The sequence below is a fragment of the Anastrepha obliqua genome, chromosome 2 (genome assembly GCF_027943255.1).
Source record: "Anastrepha obliqua isolate idAnaObli1 chromosome 2, idAnaObli1_1.0, whole genome shotgun sequence".
Classification (NCBI taxonomy): domain Eukaryota; kingdom Metazoa; phylum Arthropoda; class Insecta; order Diptera; family Tephritidae; genus Anastrepha; species Anastrepha obliqua.
This window is the reverse complement of record NC_072893.1, coordinates 97,887,096-97,907,546: the sequence shown is the minus strand read 5'-3', so window position 1 is coordinate 97,907,546 and position 20,451 is coordinate 97,887,096. Positions and strand designations below refer to the sequence as shown.

The 20,451-nt window shown below is 36.6% G+C and overlaps 1 protein-coding gene across 7 annotated transcripts in view; it reads right to left on the bottom strand.

Annotated features, from left to right (window-relative positions):
• LOC129237212 (cAMP-specific 3',5'-cyclic phosphodiesterase) overlaps positions 1-20,451 on the bottom strand; it is a 197,292-nt gene that overhangs the window by 51,675 nt on the left and 125,166 nt on the right. For all 7 annotated transcript variants that reach the window (XM_054871738.1, XM_054871743.1, XM_054871739.1 and 4 more), the window contains one exon: positions 19,799-19,975. In XM_054871738.1, coding sequence (XP_054727713.1) covers positions 19,799-19,975 — 177 coding nt within the window. The remainder of the gene's footprint in view (positions 1-19,798; positions 19,976-20,451) is intronic.

Sequence of the window (20,451 nt, the reverse complement as noted above, 5' to 3'; positions counted from 1 at the left end):
TTATGGAGATTCTGCTTTATGTGAAATAACGTGGCGAGATTGGTTCCGTCGCTTCAAAGACGGTGATTTTAATGCTGACGACAGTCCGCGTGAAGGAAGGCCAAAAACCTTCGCAGACGCTGAATTGGAAGCATTGCTCAATGAGGATCCGTGTCAAACGGAAGAAGAGCTTGCTTCAGTATTAGGAGTTACCAGCCAATACATTTCCAAGTGATAGCATGCTTTGGGAATAATTAAAAAACAGGGGACTTGGGTTCCTTATGAGCTAAAACCAAGGGATGTTTGAATGTCGTTTTTTTGCCTGTGAACAACTGCTCCAGCGGCAAAAAAGGAAGGGATTTCGTCATCACATCGTGACGGGTGATGAAAAATGGATTCATTACAGCAATCCAAAGAAAAGAAAGTCATGGGGACTGCCCGGTCAAGCTTCTTAAGTCGGTAGATACTAAATGAATAGTCTCTAATCTAGCTGAGTTGATTGTTTTTTAGGTTCTATATATAGATATTTTTTAAGGCTTTGACAAAGTACCTAAATTAGTTATGAAGCTACGAAATCTCGTCCTTGACACAGTTTTTTACAATGGATTATATCATATTTGTTTAAGAGATGTTCTGTTGGTACAATAGATGGGATAACTTCTAAGCAATTCGCTGCCTTCCCTGATACTCTTCAAGGTAATATATTAGTGCCATTGCTTTTCGTTATATTTGTGAATAGTTTTAGTTCTGCCTACTTACTTTTACTAATTTTAAAATTTCTGCGTTAGAAATTATTAACGAGATAAAAGGTCTTGGTATTATTTTTATATTTTTCTTTTAATATGTGTAAACGGTGACCACATTGGAGGTACTTTCTCCAATAGAACCCCTATTCATCGAACACGCATGATTACTGTTAAACTAAATACATAATTTTTTTTCAGTATTATCCACATTTTATCATGGAAAGACTTGCACCTCAACAACGTTTAAAAATCATACAATTGTATTACGTGAAAAGTGTTCATCGCGCGCTCAGGCCTACTTCTAGTGTTCAGCTGGGAGGAACATTTTTGGCTTAATAGTTGTGTTAATAAGCAAAATTGCCATATTTTGCCTGAAGAGTAACCCGAACCCATTACACCCATTGAGAACAACCGATTGCTGCGACCTATGGGCTGGAGGAATCATCGGCCCATATTTCCGAACGCTATCGCGCTATGATAAACGACTTTTTGATGCCTCAAATTGAAGCTCGTGTTCTTTACAACTTGGTTCCAAAAGACGGCGCTACTTGCTATGCAGCCCGTGAAACAATGGATTTACTGCGTCGTCACTTCGGTGATCAATTTATCACTCGTGTGATATCCACCTTTGGATTTTTATTTGTTTCAATAAGAACGAATTGATGATATGGTCACAAAGATCGTGTGATTGAACTTTGATAGAACGTTTCTCAGAAAAATAAACGCTTGTGCTAAAAATGGGTTTTGTAAGAAGTAAAATTTAGAAATTTTTCGAAAAAATTTGTTTTTTTTATTTTCTTCATTTACTTAATCTTTCTTGTATAAGAAACTAGCAATAAGTTATCAAAATGTATGTGCTAGAGTGCTATGTTTCCTTACCAGTGCTAAGAAACTAATTATTTGATTAATGAGATATATTATATACATATGTGAATGTGATGGAAGTGAATGGGTGGAGCTAGAAAGGATGGATTTCCACTATCCGATTCTTCGTAGCTGGGAGCCTGAAAGGCCTAATTTCCAGCTTTCCCTAAGGCTTCCGTTATTCCTCATGCTGGTTGTGCAATTTTTTTCCCCGGGGTTTTCTAATAAGAGGTGTTATTTTGATATTCAAAGAAAAATACTATTTTTTAATAAAAATGATCGGATGTTTATTTCATTATAAAGAGGAAGGTATGCCATTAATAGTGGAAAATAACATCAGGCAAATGAGCACCACGACCACGCTTACAGGACAATATCCTTTTCATGAAATTTTCCATAACAGAATTGCAAAGTGTCCTCTATAGCCTCACGAATCCCATCTTTGAGGTCTTGAATCGACCCTGGGCTGTTGGCATAGACCTTCTCTTTCACGTGGCCCCAAAGAAAAAAGTCACAAGGTGTTAAATCATAAGATCATGGCCAATTGAGATCACCTCTTCGAGAGATAACATGGTCCGGAAACTTTCCCGTAAAGATCAATGGTTTCGTTGCTTGTGTGGCATGTAGCGCCGTCTTGTTAAAAATAAACGTTGTACAGATCAATACCATCCAATTTCGGCCATAAAACATCATTAATCATCTCTCGATAGCCTTTTATATATTTAAATAACACCTGTTATTGGAAAACCCTTTAGATGGGATGCGGAGAGCAGCAATTTTTCGAACGCGAAGCAAACCTCAAAGATTGTTCAAGAATGTAAGAAGAAGCTTAATTCTGTCGCAAGACAAAACAGGAACGAAATTGCCGATGAATTGGCCGACCGTGGATCAGCGGTTTCCCCACAAGGGCCAGAGCCAATAATCGGAATCAGTTCCGCAGGAATCATGAATTGGATCAGCGATTATGTAGGCAATCTACATAAAGAGCGATGGTCCGGTCTAGAACGGTGCAGAACTGCAAAGTGTTTTGTGACAAGTCCGAACATAAACCTGTTAAACTTTCTACTAAAACTTGGAAGGAAAGACATTCGGTTGATGGTCGGTATCATTACAGGACACAACCCATGGGGTTAGCATATGGCCACCATTGGAATCATTGAGGACCCAATGTGCCTATCGATCTTGGAGGAGGCGGATAGCACTGAGCACTTTCTCTGTGAGTGCCCTGCCTTTGTTAGAGCACGGCTACGAGTTATGGGTTCCGATGTCATGAGAATGAGTAATATTCGTTCTCTAAAACTGGAGGATATTTACAGATTTGCCAAAGAATCTGGAAAATTCTCACAGGAGTAACTATCTCTATCTCTCTCTCTATTCTTTCCCATCGCTTTCTCCGATACTTTTCTCCTGTCGTCCTTGTCTATTTACCCCCTTTCCAGAGCTTTAAATACAATGGGCTTTTTAGCCCGACTGTTTTAGGAGCCACCAAATCTCCTAGTGCTCCTTGGCTTGACCTTTTCAAATTTCAAATTTTAGGGGAAGGTTCTTTCCTTAAAGTAGAAGCAATATGCACGCATTTGGTTTCATTAACCTTTATTCTCCAGTTTTTGAGCCATATTTCTACTGCAACCATAGGCCTTTGTAGCATAGACGTTTCCACTTTTGGGTCTCTGTGAGTGGAAAGTATTGCAGCATCATCGACAAATGTTGATGTCATTGTTTGGCTCATTGTTGGCATGTCAGATGTAAAGGGTCCGCCATCTATCTATCGATAGAACTAACTCCAGGCAGTCGAAGCAGCACCAAGTGTCCTTAATCCTCTAGCTGTCAAACCCAGTCTCCTTCCCTGAAAGGTCATCACAACTTCTGCATTGGGGGTTAAATAATAAACCTAGTTTTTTCGCGTATGTGCCGATCGTAAAGTGACCGGTAAACACAGCTACGAGTTTGGAAATTGAATGGCGTGGAATCTTCTGTATATTGTGCTGAGGCCAAAGGGTTTTCGAAATAGCACATGGGGATCGCCGATGACCATCATCAAAAATTTCATTTCCCTCTAACGACGTATTTAAATTAAATATCTTATGAATTGTTTTTTATATGAACAAAAAAAATTGCAAATTGTATTATTTTAGCATTAAACACAAAAATATTCGAATATGCCGATTATTCAATTAATATCTTGTAATTAGTATGAAATTAATATTTTGAAATATTGAAAGACTGTTAGTCTACGCTGAGTTGTGGGAGATAAGTCTCTTGGTTGGGATACCTACAGACTCACGGCGGTGATAACTGGCTTTTGGTCTATCGGGGAGCAAGCAGCCAAAATGGGCGTCCCTCACAACATATGCTGTGACAGAGGGAAAGGAAACTATTTTCAATTTCTTCTGTGAATGCCTGCTTGAGAGTCTCGAATAACTGCCAGGGTTAGTTGTCAACAACCTATTCCGCACAGACTGGAGTCGTGCTGTAAATAACCATTAAACAAGTTGGTAGCGAGGATGTGGAACCGGTAGTTGGATTCGGGATGAATCACAACTTTAACCAACCAACCTAGAATAAATTGGTGATCTAATACAAATAAGGTAGGTAGAATCGGTAAAGCATTGGAAATCGCAATAAAATTCCATTTCCTATATTTTTAAAACGTTGTGTGGTTAATTGGTGTTGCATCTCATTTAGGTTCCATCAAGAAAACGATACCAAAGATAAGGTTCATATGTTAAAAAAGTGTTTGCTTTATAATTGGGAGAAATTAGCGAAACACCAGTAAAAAAAACCAGACATCAGCTAGATAATTTTTGGGCCCATTTAAAGAAATAGTAGCAAAGGGGAAAATAAAAATCGAGCAGAGTTAACGACTGCAATTCTGGAAGGAAATTGTAGAGAACTAGGACATAAAAAGTAGTATTCACAAGACTATTAGAAGCTATGCGGGCTACCAAAAGGAATTGTACAATATATTCTATGAAATAAGTTTTTCCCACAATTTCTTATTGTATTAAGTACTTTGAAATAAGGGATTATTATTTTCGAAATGTTTAAACAGTTCTAATCCCAATATTTAAGATTTTTTGGTTAGAAAAAGTTCAACAAGCAAACAATTTAAATTTAAAAACGATTTAAAAATACTTTTTTGAAAAGCCGATATATTAAACCAATTGGAAGCTTTTGTTTTTCTACTCACCGAATACTCCCTTGCATTATTTTTAATTAACGTCACATTTATTATTCATGTTGCCAGCGTGCGTTTGTCTTTACGTATACGCGCACCTGAGGCCGACTGAATTCGCATCTGATCTCGAATAATTAATTTCATATTTTTCCCATTGTTCAATTTGTCTGTCCGTTCGTTCATATAATAGAAGTACTTTTCTTAATGCGGCTTACATTTTGTCACACAATTTTATTTAATTTTTATTATGGTTTATGGTTTGCAGTGTATAGTACTTTTACGTACGCACACAGAGCCATCGACATTGATTGTGTTGACGCTCGAGTGAGAGAATGAGTGTTTGTGTGCGGTTCTTTTCTTCATTCTTGTTGTTACATCTGTATTCATTAGGTATTAATTAACCCATTCTTTTACAATACGATTGAGTGTTGCGTTATTACGAAAATGTATACATACATACTACAATCATACACATATATTTACACACATATATATGTACATACAATGGAAAACTTGGTTGAATCTATTTGGCTTTTAAAATCTGTGTGCTCTTCTCATTCATTATTTTCTCAATGAAATATATAATATTATATGCCATTACAAAATACCACTTTGTTTTTAGTAAAGCAAGGTTCTATGCACAAGAGTCCACGAGGTGGAAACTTTTTGGATTTAGTTTGTTGCACACGGTTCAAATCGGCTCGCAATACTGACTTCGGTTAAATATTCTCTGGGTGCAAATAAATATTCGTTCGTGGTTGAGCTAAACCGAGAAGCCGAGCCTTTGAGACTACTGTAAAGAGTTACTACGACTTATTCGGGGGAAAACTTAATAGGGTATGAATCATCTGTCCAGCAGTGAGAGGGACTGAAAGCGGGCAATTGCCTAAGGGCGAAAGGGTTTCGGATAAGGCATCCCATTTGTTTTTGTCTTGTTCGTTAATGACATCTTAATTTTGACATCACCACCTGCGACAGATGCGATGCGACGGACGTGGAAATGTAAAAAAACCTTGCTGCCATTTAGCGGAGCAGAACATAGTTGTTACATTTGTAGTGGAAAAGCGCTTTCGCCGTCAGGCATTGCCGTTCGCGACATTGCACTATAAGTTGGAAGCTCCTCAAAAGTGGTTAAAATATAAACCCATTGAGGGGTGTCTGAGATCGTTGATTACGAAATTGCAACAGAGGTGCGTTTCTTCCACATATCCAATTATATGAGCGTTTAAAGTATGAAACTAAACGAGTGTAGCATATTGGCTGATAGCATCAGGTTTTAATAAGAACGAAGCCGATCCGCACACATCTTCGCCAGTACTCGTCACCCATGCAAACATAGCCTGTAAATTTTGCGAATAATACTCCTCTACGATTCTGCACCGTATAAAATGGATTTTTTAAAGATGTAGCAGATTATTATCACTACATTACATGCATAAATTTATCAAGTCGAAAGAATCCTTGAGAAAAATAATGTATTTTGTCTGCAAATACATAGCTTCAGCAATGAAAATAGAAAAATAACAAGACTACAGAATTTTCAAATTTGATCTTTTTAAATTTCCGAAAGAGACCGAAAGCTTGTTTTTTTATTATAGAGCAAATTTATAATTTCAATGCCATTAACCAGTTTTAGGCAAAGAGGGCTTTCAAAAAGGCAAACGTTTAGACGTACATATAGGGTGGGCCATTTAAAATTTGCTTTTTGAATCGGCTAAAAAAAACTAATCAATATTTTTTCAAATTTTTTTTTTTATTTTGAAGATTGAACATTGTCATTTAGGAATAAAAAATAATATGGTTCAAATGCTGCCACGACTGGCTTTACAGTAGGCCATTCGATCAACCTAATTTTTAAGCACATTTTCGATTGTTTGGGCTCCAATTTCATGAATGGCAACTTCGATTTCGTGTTTTAAAGCATCAATCGTCTCTGGATGGTTCACATAGCATTTGTCTATAACGGCTCTCCACAAAAAATAGTCCAACGGGCTTAAATCACAGCTCCGGGCGGCCAATTGATATCGGAATTTCGGCTGATTATTCGGCTTTCAAAAACGGTAGCCAAAAGTTCAAGTGTAACTTTGGCAGTGTGACAAGTTGCACCGTCCTGTAGAAACCAAATGTTTGACATGGATGACATGGAGTCCTCTTCAATTTTTGGAAACAACTCGTTGAGCATGTCACGGTAACGCTCGCCGTTTACTGTTACCGCGGCTCCTCGCTCATTTTCGAAAAAAATGGCCCGATGATGCCGCCAGACCAAAAACCGCACCAAACAGTGACTCGTTGTGGATGCATTTGCTTCTCTACAGTAACGTGTGGATTTTCTGAGCCCCAAATCCCACAATTTTGCTTATTGACGTAGCCACCGATGTGAAAATCAGAAAAGAAGAAGAAGACTCACCAGTTTGGAAATAGGTTTTCAATATTTCTCAATTTTGTTCAAGCGTATAGCGTCTCATTTCGTAAATGTCAAACCTTTAAGTAAATTATGAACACATTTGACATGTCATTTGTGTTACCTTTCTCAAAAAAATAGCTGCATGAGAACTATCGATTTCGATAACTATGGGTTGATAGCTGGGAATGGCAAACTGTGTCGACATTTCGTTTTAATAAGGGTTGGGAACACTTACAAATTGTGAAAATTTACTTTGAAAAAAATAAAAACAAAAAATCTGCTCGCGAAGTTCATAGAGTACAGCCAGCATCATCGGTCCTTATTTCTTTTGAAATGGGGAAGGAGTTGCCGTTACGGTGAATGAAAAGCGCTATCGAGCCATGTTAACTGAATTTTTGTTTTCAAAAATTAATCAGCTAAACATCGACGACATTTGGTTCCAACTTGCCATACAACGCTTCTAACAATCAATTTATTGCAGTATTCAACCCACCACCGTCCAGATTTATTGGAAAAAGTAGTCCAATGAACCACGTACCTCATAGCCACGGCGGACATACATATGCCGGATATCATGAATTTATCTATCAGATTACTCGTATAATAACCAAAACTCATTCCAACAATATTTCAGCTTCGTATATTCATTTTAAGTTCACAAGCTCTTAAAAAGCACGCGGAAGCACAATTAACATTTTTACGGTGCTTTCATCTAGTTTGCCAATCGAGGTTAAACTAATCTTCTAATGCTTCTTCTTCTTTGATATTAATTTTCTATTGAAGTTGATATCCAGCTTTGCTCCCATCTTTTTGGCGGTCTTTTAGGACGTCGTCTTCCCACTGGAATTCCGCCACGTGCAATGTTAATTAAACGATTGTTGGAGTCTCAGCTAAACCCCTTGTTCAATTCCATACAAATGTCATAACCCAAATTCATTTTAAACCCATCTTTCACAGCGTGTTTGTGTTGGGTTTGCAAGAATTTTAATATTGTATTAAATGGTGGCTATCTAATTTGAGAGACACGAGTTTGTAGTTTTTTTAGTAGTGGGGAAAAGTAGAGAGCATGTGAGCGCGATCATAGAGAGGGTGAAATTTGTCAATCATTACATTGCCAAGACGCTCAGCTATGCATTTGGTGAATAATGTATCATGAATGAGTGGAGCCTTGAAATCGTTTTGAAGATATTACGGCTTCAACTGTTAGATGGCCAAATGTCTTTCCTTCTAAGAGGGACTGGAATTATGTGAAGATTTTCCTCCCACTATGGATGTATTGATATATTTCTTTGATATTTGTTGAACTGTCCAAATATTTTACGGATTCTGGATGTAAGCGCAGATAAACATGGGCGTAAGAAAAGCACGGCTAGTAAACTCCATGTTAATTAATTTCCATATTCCAACAATTCTTCCAATTTTTTTTCAGCTTCCTATGCGAATTCCCTTCATCGCCTAAATAGCCTCTAAACGTTTTTCGCAGAATCATAACTTGAGCTACGGGAATAGCAAAACGTCACACTCGCCCACACGCAGCTTAGGGAGTGGTATTAAAATTATGTTAGGTAAAACAGCCGCGTGTGCGAGTCGGTATTTTGCTTCTTCTTGTGACAAATATTTTCCCTCATACGCTTAAGCACGCTCAAATAATACTTTTTATTTGTTATAAGAGTGTATTACAGTCGACAAACCTTAATTTAGATTGACTTAGTTTTGTTTTTGGGGTTGATGCAGTTTATGGTTTGATGCTTCCTTACAATACGTTCGATAGAATTCTGGCTCGAGCAAAGTATTTTTCGAGCGACGGCATTTTAAGTCTGTGTTTGTAAAAGAAACCCGTCGGGTGCTTCTAAGTAACTTCAAAGACTTGTGGCGGCGAACGAAGAGCTTTTGTGTAATATTATAGAAAAATTATGTAATTTTGTTAGATATACAAACTCTCAAGAAGGATAACTGATTTTTAAGGTGATGGTAGTGTGGTAGTAACAAAGGATGTAAAAAAGGACACAGAAGACAAGTGGGCTACTGTGGCGATGCAAATATAAGTACCAATCTATATTCGTATACGAATTTATATCCATATGTATGTAGGTACATATGTGTTGAGCAGAATGAGTGTGTGTTTGTGCTCTAAAAACGGGTATATATTTTTAGTAACACTAGCAGAGTACTTGTCGCAAATCTGCTTTAAAAACGCTTGAGTATGCATCCACGGCTATGTAGATGAGCATACGAAAATGCATGCATATACAGGGTTGGCCATATTAAACTGACCCATGTGATTATTAAAAAAATATGGAAAAAGAAACATTTTTTTGTGTTTCATTGTGAAAAACATTTAATTTAGTTCAAGGAGATTCGTTTACATCACTTTTTGAATATGATATCGCGCAAGTGGTCGCCCTTAGCACGTATTTGGATATGTACAGGGTTGGCCATCTTAAACTGACCCATGTGATTATTAAAAAAATATGGAAAAAGAAACATTTTTTGTGTTTCATTGTGAAAAACATTTAATTTAGTTCAAGGAGATTCGTTTACATCACTTTTTGAATATGATATCGCGCAAGTGGTCGCCCTTAGCTCGTATAGCGTAATGTGCCCGTTTTTCGGCGTTTTCCATAGTTTTGGCCAGCGTCTCGGCCGATATGGCGGCTACTTCCCGTCGGATATTGGCCTTAAGTGCGCCTAGTGTCTTTGGCTTGTTGACGTAAACCTTAGATTTCAATTTACAGTAAAAAGTTATAGGGTTACTCAATGGGTCAGTTTAATATGGCCAACCCTGTACATATGTACATGAGACTAGAAACGTTTTGATGAGAAGGTGGCGTGTGTGTGGCTTGGCACTCACGAATGTGCCAAATACCAATAACAACACCGAAATGAGGTTAAAAATGGTGTCAAATGTCGCTGCATCAATTGTCAAGTCGAGAGCGTGTGAAGGAGCATACATACAGACATGTACGTATGCATATGTGCACATAAATGTATGTGAGGGGAAAAGGGGTCTGAACTCAGGCCAATATTCTGAAGCAGGTGTTGGCCGATGAAAAGGCTTTTGTGGGTACCATTAAAGCGTGGCGCCCAGTTTATAGCGTTAACACTTCTGGCAAACGCAAACACAATTACAAACACAGAATCACAAATGACGGTATTCTGTTCCTAGCAGTCACGAACATGTGAGATTGGCGTTGACGTTTAGGTTGAGGTCATTTGGCTTGGCACTGTGTCGTTAACATTTGTCATCGTTCTAGACTCGATTCAGAATAATATGCAGCAACAAAAAGGAAAAGCAGCATGCGTAGAAGAGGGGTAAATTAAGGATGCTATATATCGTATGTATGAGTATGTGTCTATGAAAGCTTATCTATCATTGCCAAGAAATCTTTAGTGAGCGACGCATATAAGAAAACCATCAATGTACACACTCTTTCTGCTCATTCACTTACACATTCTAAGATATATACAATTATGTTTTTATTAAAAGAAAATGATTGCGCGCCAAAATCTTACAAAGAGATTACATAAGAATGCAAAATCCATAAAGCCCACAATGTATTCTAATTGCCCTATAACGTATAGTCAGGAGAAATATTTAACTGTAAAGATGTAGGAATACGAGTATACTAGTACAAGTTCACGCTACTTATGCTGAAAGTTTATCCACTACACGCGTTTCCGCTGCTCGATATTTTCGCGGACGCTATGTCTGCAATCAACCGAGTGAACGGCAACAAGCGAAATTCCGTGAATACTCGTATTATCACGCAGCATAACAGGTGAATGAGATAATACATAGGCTAAGTTAGCTTTAAGAAATTTTGTAAAGAGCAGTTCAAATTTGAGAGTTGTGAAATAAAGACGGAGCTTGTTCCATAAAAAAATATTTGTTTTAAATAAATTACTGTAATAATCATTAATTTACATAATACTAGCTGCTGTAAATATACATCTGTGTACACTTAAGCAAATATGAACATATGTAGGCTGTTGAAAGAATCTTCATAAGTAAAGAAGCTCGATTTGTGAGTATTAAGGGGGTGAACTTTAATTGAACAATATGATTGAATTATAAGAAACGCTTGTATATTAAAAGATCCATGGCACACGTACAAAGAATGGCCAGTCTTTGCATCTGCGGGGCCCTCAGAACCACACCCACAGATGCACTAAATATTATGCTTAACATTTTACCAACAGAGCAATACGGTAAGCAAACAGCTGCCAAAGCAACTCTCAGACTAAGAGAAATCGGCCTACTCAGAACGAACCAAAGAGGACACTCCTCAATTTTAGAACAATTCCCCTGCATTCCCAGCACAACGGATTTCTGTAGGACCAAGGACATCAATTTTAATAAATCCTTTGTCACAGTATTTCCTTCCAAATAGGAATGGGATAACGGGCTCATTGTTAAGATAAATGACTTAAACATCTACACAGATGGCTCAAAACTGGACAACAAAGTAGGTGGAGGGGTCTACTCCGACAAACTCGGAGTATGCCAATCATTTCGCTTACCTGATCATTGCAGTGTATTTCAGGCGGAAGTCACTGCCATAAAAGAGGAACTTAAAGAAATAAAAACGAGAGTATTATCCACAAATCATTTACTCGGACAGTCAAGCAGCAATAAAAGCGCTTGAATCAAAAACGCACTCGTCAAAAACAGTTCTAGAATGTTTTAAACTACTAGATGACGTATCTAAGTGCTACAAGGTTCACCTTATCTGGGTAACAGGCCACTGGAACATTGCAGGAAAATGTAAGGCGGATGAACTTGCAAGAACCGGTACAACGCTCGATCTCGAACCGGATAAGGCGCTGATACCCATGCCCATAGCCACTTGTAAATTAGTTATAGACAGGGAAACCATCAAAAAGGTAAATACAAGCTGGCAAAACCTCACAACATGCGAACTTAGCAGACAGACATGGCCGAACTGGAACAGCGGTCGATCGAAGATCTTGCTAAGATTCAACAGAGAATCTATAAGAAAAATGATAGGTGTATTAACTGGTCATTGTTTAATAGGCAGCCACGCTAGAAGGTTAGGACTCCCGTACTTCGATTTCTGTAGAAGCTGTCTTAATACAGAAGAAGAGGAAACAGTCAGACACCTTTTATGTGAGTGTGAAAGCCTAGCTATTTAGGAACCAGCATTAACACCGATAACAATGTCAGCCTTGAAATCCAACGTAGAATCTCTCTTGCAACAAGTGCTACTTTGGACTAGGTAGGCAACTGAGCAGTAAAGTCCTCTCTCGATGAACAAAACTAACATTCTACAAGACTCTCATCATGCACGTCCTAACGTATGGCGCAGAAGCTTGGACGATGACAACATCCGATGAAGCGACGCTTGGAGTGTTCGAGAGAAAGATTCTGCGTAAGATTTTTGTAGCAGAGGAAGATTTTGGTAGCAGAGGAAGAGGGCGGCCTCCTCTGCGTTGGAAAGATCAGGTGGAGAAGGACTTGGCTTGACTTGGTGTGTCCAACTGGCGGCGGTTAGCACGAGAAAGAAACGACTGGCGCGCTTTGTTAAACTCGGCCAAAATCGCGTAAGCGGTTATAGCGCCAATTAAGAAGAAGAAGAAAGCCCTGGGTTCCTGGACACAGATACATTTCTGGAAACTCCATGGCAAATGAGCTGGCCAGGAGGGGAACTGATTTTAAATCTCTGCCTAATTTGTAGACATCCCTTTATCCTCAAGCAAGCTCTGGGCCATGCCAGTCTACACCGCGTAGGCCAACATTAGGACGAAGAACTAGGCCCTCATCAATCTAGACTGCGAACCGGTATCACAATTGGCTTCTAGGTCTAAATGGGGACTCTCTACTATCTTATGGAGAGTGGCAACCACCATAATCTAACTTGGACTAACCTATTTACGTATACCTATAGAAAAATCATACGTCTGCTAAATCTTTACATGGTAAGAGAGACTCATGTCGAGATAATTTGAAAAATTATAAAATGCATGTTGCGGAGCCACACTTATAATACGTTCACATATAAGTAGATGATCTATTTTTTCGTGCTTAACTCCCAATCCGTAATTAAAAAGCGAGATTTCCCATACAAAATTTTCCTGCCAAACTCTGGGATTATAAAATAACCCTAGGAAATAACCATGCTTTTTGACTTACAACCCTGGGTTTTCTGTGTAGTAGATCATTATTTTTTCGCGTGTAAAGAAAAACTTCAAAGTAAAAACTAAATAAAATGGATGCCGGCAAAAAGAAAAAAAAATCAGGTTTGTAGACATAATTCTAATAAAATGTTTATTAGGTATTATTAACTATGCATTCATATAACAGAAAAAAGCTTATGTCCATAAAGGTGTGTCTTCTTATTACTTATTATAAAATGTAATATCGAATTTCGAATGCGTATTGCCGCTATAATTTTTTGAAACTTCAGTAAACGTCGTTTACGGATTTAATTCAAGTAGTAAGTAAATGATATTAGCAGCCAATTGCGCAATTAAATTAGCTATTCCTTCTCCTTGTCTTTTCTTCATATCGTTAATAATAATTAAACAAACCAAAAACACCGAAATATTCCACCAATGTAATTTCTATGAAGGAAAACCTTTCACAACAGTACTCGTATTGAATGAATGATTTGGATATCAATGAACATGCAAAATGTTATATCACCAGGAATGGCGATAAAGTTAAGATTCTAATCTGTTGCTGGGGCGAGGGCACCATGGTTAAGCGAAAAGCAATAAAGACCGGTTGATGGAACCCTCAAAGATGTTTGACAAGATCATCAAATCATGTGTAGTGTTGCAATAGTTTTGTGTGACATATATTAGTTTGGGGAAAATAAATCCATTATTTTCTCGGTAGATGGCTGCAGTGATCGATATCTCGTAAAGTAGCGATCAAATAATTCAAAGTTTATGGTCGTTGTCAAGGTGCCATTTAACCCTCAAAAATTGGTTCTTTCTTTGTTTCTTTTTAGTTGTGAGTTACAGAGTGTTAACAATTGAAGTCAACAAAGAGATAAATCAGTACATTTTACTTATTGTGCTGATACTGTAACAGGTAATTACATGAAAACTTGGGGCGAAATTGACCGGCATGCTAGTAGCCATAGCATCGCCCAGCAGCTAAAGATCGACCAAAAACAGTTTTAAACCATTTGCGCAAAAATTGTACGCAAAAATAATAGATTTAAATTTCCCCAAAAGTTATACCACGGCGAACAAGGCTCGTATAAGATAAGAGCATTGCTTTTGTTGTTTTTAGTCTACTGTATATGATTGTCTGTTTGTTTGCACGCGATAATCTCCAAAACTATTCGATTCATTTTCTTGGTAAATTAAAATCAATTCACAAAAAAGAAAAAACCGTAATTTTGCTTTCTACTCAGCCTCAGTTTCGGTTCTCTTCCGTTTTGATTTGTACCATGTGTTAAAAAAAGTTATAGCGAGGGAAATTTAAATGCAAAAAGCAAATCCGAGCTGTTCAGCAATAAACAATTTTAACCAACGCACACTGGATATGACTTGTATAAAATATAAATTTTCATACATATGAATGTATGGAGGTATAAGCATACACATATGTATGTAAGTATACCATATATGTTTTGCCACTCGAATAATGCACTTAGTGTTTGCATGCTTCCGATGCCCTTTAAATCAGTTTAATTTGCAAGTGGATTGTAATGTGGTCTCCTAAGATCTCTTGTAAACCTGCCAGACTTTATGTTGCAACTGCATATTTGCATTTCACATTAACTTATGGATACATTATTTACACACGTTTGGACATTTGGCCTTACAAACAAGTACTCGTGAGATATGAACTCTACAAAACCGCACTACCATTTGTTCAATCGGCTTCGTACTTGTATGTGTGTTTTATTGATTGCAATTTGCAAATTTCAAATATAGGCATAAACATACATACATAGTCATGTACGAGTTTAAGTATGTGCCAGCTCATTATGTGAATATGTTAATTATGGGAAGAGTGCGTTACTAATAACTATTCCTTTATAAAGGGTTTTTCAATTGGCGCGGGTCGATTTTGGCGCCCGGTGGCAGCCATTTGGTTTTGGTGACATCTGTCAAATCTTTTGTTTATTATTCAGTGGTTTATGCCAAATCATCATGGCAAGTTACACGATTGAACATCACGTTCAAATGATAAAACTTTATTATAAAAATGAGTGTTCATTAACGCAAACGTTGCACGCATATTGAACCATATGGACCTAGACGACATGTGGTTCCAGCAGGACGGCGCTACGTGCCACACAGCAAACGCCATTTCATTCTATTTCAACATCTACCCGCCCTTATTGAAAAACCCTCTACTTTCAGACCTAATATAATATAGAAATCGACCGAAAACTCAGATAGATCAAGAAGCCAAATATGGTTCCAAGGAGTGATGAATTTATATAAAAGCATTAGAAATTTGGAAAAAAATTGTCACTAATTTTTTGGAAACTTTTAAATCTGCTTTCCGAAAAAGAATGCGGTGGCGTTACTTTTAGTTATTCGACGGATAATTATTCGCAAGAGTTCATAAATAAAAAGTAGCAATGGCAAAGACGCCTTGTTTCCAGCTGTTTATCGGTACACAGCCTTATCAACTTATTTTAAAATCCTTTCAATGTTCTTAAAAAAATAATTGTAAAACACTAAAAAAATTAAATCCAAATTGTAATGGAACAAATAAAAACATTTAGTTGTAAGAAAATAAAAACAAAACTATAAGTTGATTTTGACCCGGCGCTTATTTTCAACAAATTTTTTTACAATTCTTTCCACAGTGGAAAATTGCGTCTACATATAACTCTCTCATTTGATTAGTGTTAATGAGAGCTAAATATTCTCAATTTGCTTTTAGGTAAAATTTTTTTCCACAGTCGTCAAAAGAATTGTTTCTGCCAATACTTTAATTATATTCTAAGAAAAGTGATTGTCTAAAAAATTCTCTTCCATCGATGGTAATTGAAAATTAAAAGCTACTTTGCCTGCCATTAGTAGCTTTGTTGTATCTTGTATTTGAGTATGACAACAAATATTTAATTATTTATTCACTAAATGTAGATCGCCAGTTGAAACTTAGTGTCAACAGGCATATTTATCTTGGTATTTTTGGCCTTAAGCTTAACTTTTGGCAGGATAACATTGTGAGATCAAATATTTATGTATTTTGTATGTATGTATATTAGGGCGTGAAAAATCGTATTCTAGGGATCAAAGTAAGAAACTTTGCCGAAGGAACAATACCTCTAAAACGAATTCTGATGTCCCCCAATTTGGGTCGAGCGAAAAATCCCACTTTGACCCATTTAGAGTGCTCCAATCCAGTACAAATGTATGACCGACCCCCACTAACTTTGGACGGCCGATCCACCCATGCCAGTGGCACACCCCCTGGAACTCCCCGGGGGGGTTCCCCATACAATCATTTCAAAATATCACCATTTTTGGCCTTTACATGAGAAAAGAAACTAAAAAGTTCGACCCAAATTGGGGGACATCAGAATTCGTTTTAGAGGTATGGTTCCTTCGGCAAAGTTTCTCATTTTGATCCCTAGAATATGATTTTCACAAACCAATGAGCGATTTTTTTGCCTCCCCACAAAAGACACTAAAAGTTCGACCCAAATAGGGGGACATCAGAATTCGTTTTAGAGGTATTGTTTCTTCGGCAAAGTTTCTTATTTTGATCCCTAGAATATGATTTTCACAGAGCAATGGGCGATTTTTTTGCCTCCCCACAAATTGACCCGGCCTAATGTATATGTATCTGCGTAATATTTCTTTAATGTATTATAGCTCAACTCTGTTTTGCGTTTAGATATATTGATATAAGTTTGGTTTCTTGAGGCATCCTATAACTTTGTGAATACTTTCTAAAGAAGGATTTATGATTGGCATAGTGATTTAAGATAGTTCAAAGGTTCTTGAAATTGTAGTCTATTCTCTTAAATTTTTTCTTTCAATCTCCCAAGTTTTTATAGGAAGATAATGGCAAGTTCTGATTTTTTATTTAACATATTTAGTTTTCAATTTCAATTATTTTTTACAAAAGTATAGCTCATACTACAAAAAAAACATCTCTAAAACAAGTTTCGAACTTTGTACAAAAGTTATAATACTTTTATATTATAATATTTTGTGAATTTTCATCAAAATTTCCTACTTTTACGCTGATTTTAAAAATTTTTCCTGTTGACGGGGTAGGGCGTTTTCCCTTCATATAAAAAAAAGTTTCGAGCATTCTTTATATGGTTTTTGTGGTGGTATGAACTATGATTTTATAAATAAAAAATTAAATAAAAAAGAAATAAATAAATAAATAAATTTTTCTGATTTTATCAATGTATGGTGTACATTTCCTCTTGCCGCTCACTGTATGAATGTTTATTCGGCAGTGTATCTTTTCGGTCAGTTCGACTCTGAAATTTGTTTTCATATTCTAATCTATTTCATTATTATTTTTAATGGATAAGTTCGTGCGGTTTTACAACAGATGGCGTAACTTGATTATTATTCCATCGATCCACATTTCCAAACATTCATTGGAGAGCTACTGTCGTAAGGCACAAACGTCAGTATAAGTTTTTTATTTGAAGCGTAAACAACAATATTTTTACCACACTTGAAAATGTCGAATTTCGTGCCAAATAATGTGTTTTTGCGGGGAATTCTTTAATATGAAGAAAAAAGCAGCCGAAAGTCATCGTATCTTGGTGGAAGTTTATGGTGAGCATGCTCTAGCTGAGCGAACGTGCCAGAAGTGGTTTGCACGCTTTAAAAGTGGTGATTTTGGCCGCGCCGCCAAAGTTCATGGATACCGAATTGGAGGAATTGCTCGATCAAGATCCGGCTCAAACGCAAGAAGAGGTTGCAAAAACTTTGGGAGTTGATCAATCAACCATTTCCAAACGTTTAAAAGCCATGGGAATGATCCGAAATTCAAATTTCGAAAAAAACCGCACGAACTTATTCATAGACCTTATTCATAGACCAAAGATTTAATTTCATTTGAACTTCCTTAATTCTCCTTCCAAATCAATATGAAATGTTTTGTAACTTAGTAAAGCATTCTCGTCAAGATTCGAGGTATTATTGGGAAAAAGTTTTTGAAAGTCAAGAAGTACATCATTATGTTTTAAAAATCTATTTTTTAGATTGCGAATAAAGAAATTCAAGAATGGTATACCATATACATACATACAATGTGAAACAATGATGAGATTGAATGCTTACTGTTCAGAAATTGCGAGCTTGGTTTGTTTTAGTAAAGCCATTTATTTCCACTTATTTCCCTGAATTATTAATAATAAATAAAAAAAAGTAAATTTAGCTTTGGCATTAATGTGCGGGTTTGGCCGCTAGGCCCTTGAGGTTCCTCCAGCCTAGATCCCATTTCTATTCTCCACTACATCAACAGAACTGGATGGCTGTAGATTGGTTTTCTTCTTTTAAGTTTTGTAATTTTTCTCGGGTAGTGGTCTACATTATGGTATCAAAACGGGGCTCTAAGTGCTACTTAAGGAAACTGCATAATGTACATGCTTTCGTCGGCTGTATTTCAGATTTTTTAGAGTATCATTTTTGACCAATAATAGTATTTTTTAATTTTTATCGGGCTTAGTATATGTGTTTGAACTCCGTGCTTCATGAGTAAAGTAAAGAAAGTAAAGAAGTAAATGTGGACTCTTACGCTGAGCAATCAAAACTGTATTTCTGGGTTTTATTCACCAAATCGCAAAGATTTGGGAAACGGACCACTAGTCGTAGCGATGTAGATGAAAAATCATATAATAATAAACTAAAATAATTAAATAAAAGAAAATCAGAGCAATAAAAAATGCCACAGAAATGAAATCCATCTGAAATTGCAAAAGCAGTGAAGCTACATAATAAAAGGGATGGGAAATACAGAAATTGAGAAGTTAATGCAAGCCAAAAATCACGAAAGAGAAAGTAGGTAAAGTACAGTAGCAGTAAAATGCATTAATGAATTTCACAGTAATGGTATAACATATATACATACACATAAATGATGTAATTTCATTCTAAGAAAAACAAAACAGAAATATGCGATGGGACGACTGCTGCCACCAGAGGTATGCTTAACGGTATTTCATAAGCTGCTTAAAGATAATGGAAATTGTAATAGCAAAGTAATGAACAATTTTAATTGTAAATAAATATGCAGGTATAAAAAGGTAGGTTATGAGATTGGAAAACCGCTTAACAATAAAAAAATTATAGTAATTGACAAAAATATTTTAACTCAAATTTAATACAAATTACAACTAAATAAACATGGAATTATAATTACAAATGCACTTAAGTATGTATGTATATACACCTAATATGTAAATAAAGATTTGATATAAAAATTATGCAGTTGTAATAACATTATACGAGATTAAAATAATTAAAAATAATGAGCCAAGTATTTTTTAGTTATCGTCATGTGTATGTAGGCTTGGAATTGTGAAAGTGTTTAAAGTGAGGTAAAATAAATATAATTGCATTTCTTTAAAGAATTTAAAAATAAAATGATTTGAATGTTATTGTTATTTTTGTAATGACAAGTGTGCATGTAAAGAGCAAAACTATATCTTTTCTTACCTTTCGCTTGCTATGCTTGAGTTTCTAGACATCGACTTCGGGGACATTTCAAAGTCCGAATCCGAACGATATAAGAACGATTCGCGACGTTGTGGAAGATTTTGTAGTACCAAACCAGCACTTGGTGAGCCGCCTTCAAGCGGAGATCTAGCGCCTTGGCCATTTTCTACATCGAAGCTGTACAGGGCGAAAGCAAATAAAGGAGCTAAATTAATATGGTATAGATGAGAAAGTCTGAACAAATTTATTTATAGAGTTGCATTTAAGAAAGAAATAATAAAGACATTAAATATCAACCAACACTACAACATTTTAATTACGCCTTTTTTGTGCATTAATTTTAATTTCGAAGATACCATATATACATATGTATAATTGGCGCTTACTCCCTTTTTGGGCGTTTGGCCGAGCTCCTCCTCCTATTTGTGGTGCGCGTCTGGATGTTGTTCCACAAAGTGACGGACCTACAGATTTAAGCCGGCTGCGAACGGCAGATATTTTTTGTGAGGAGCTTTTTCATGGCAGAGGTTTGCAATACACTCGGAGGTTTGCAATTGCCTGTCGAGGGGCGCCCGCTATTAGAAAAAACATTTTCTTCATTTTGGCGTTTCACCGAGATTCCAACCAACGAACTCTGAATTCCGAATTATAGT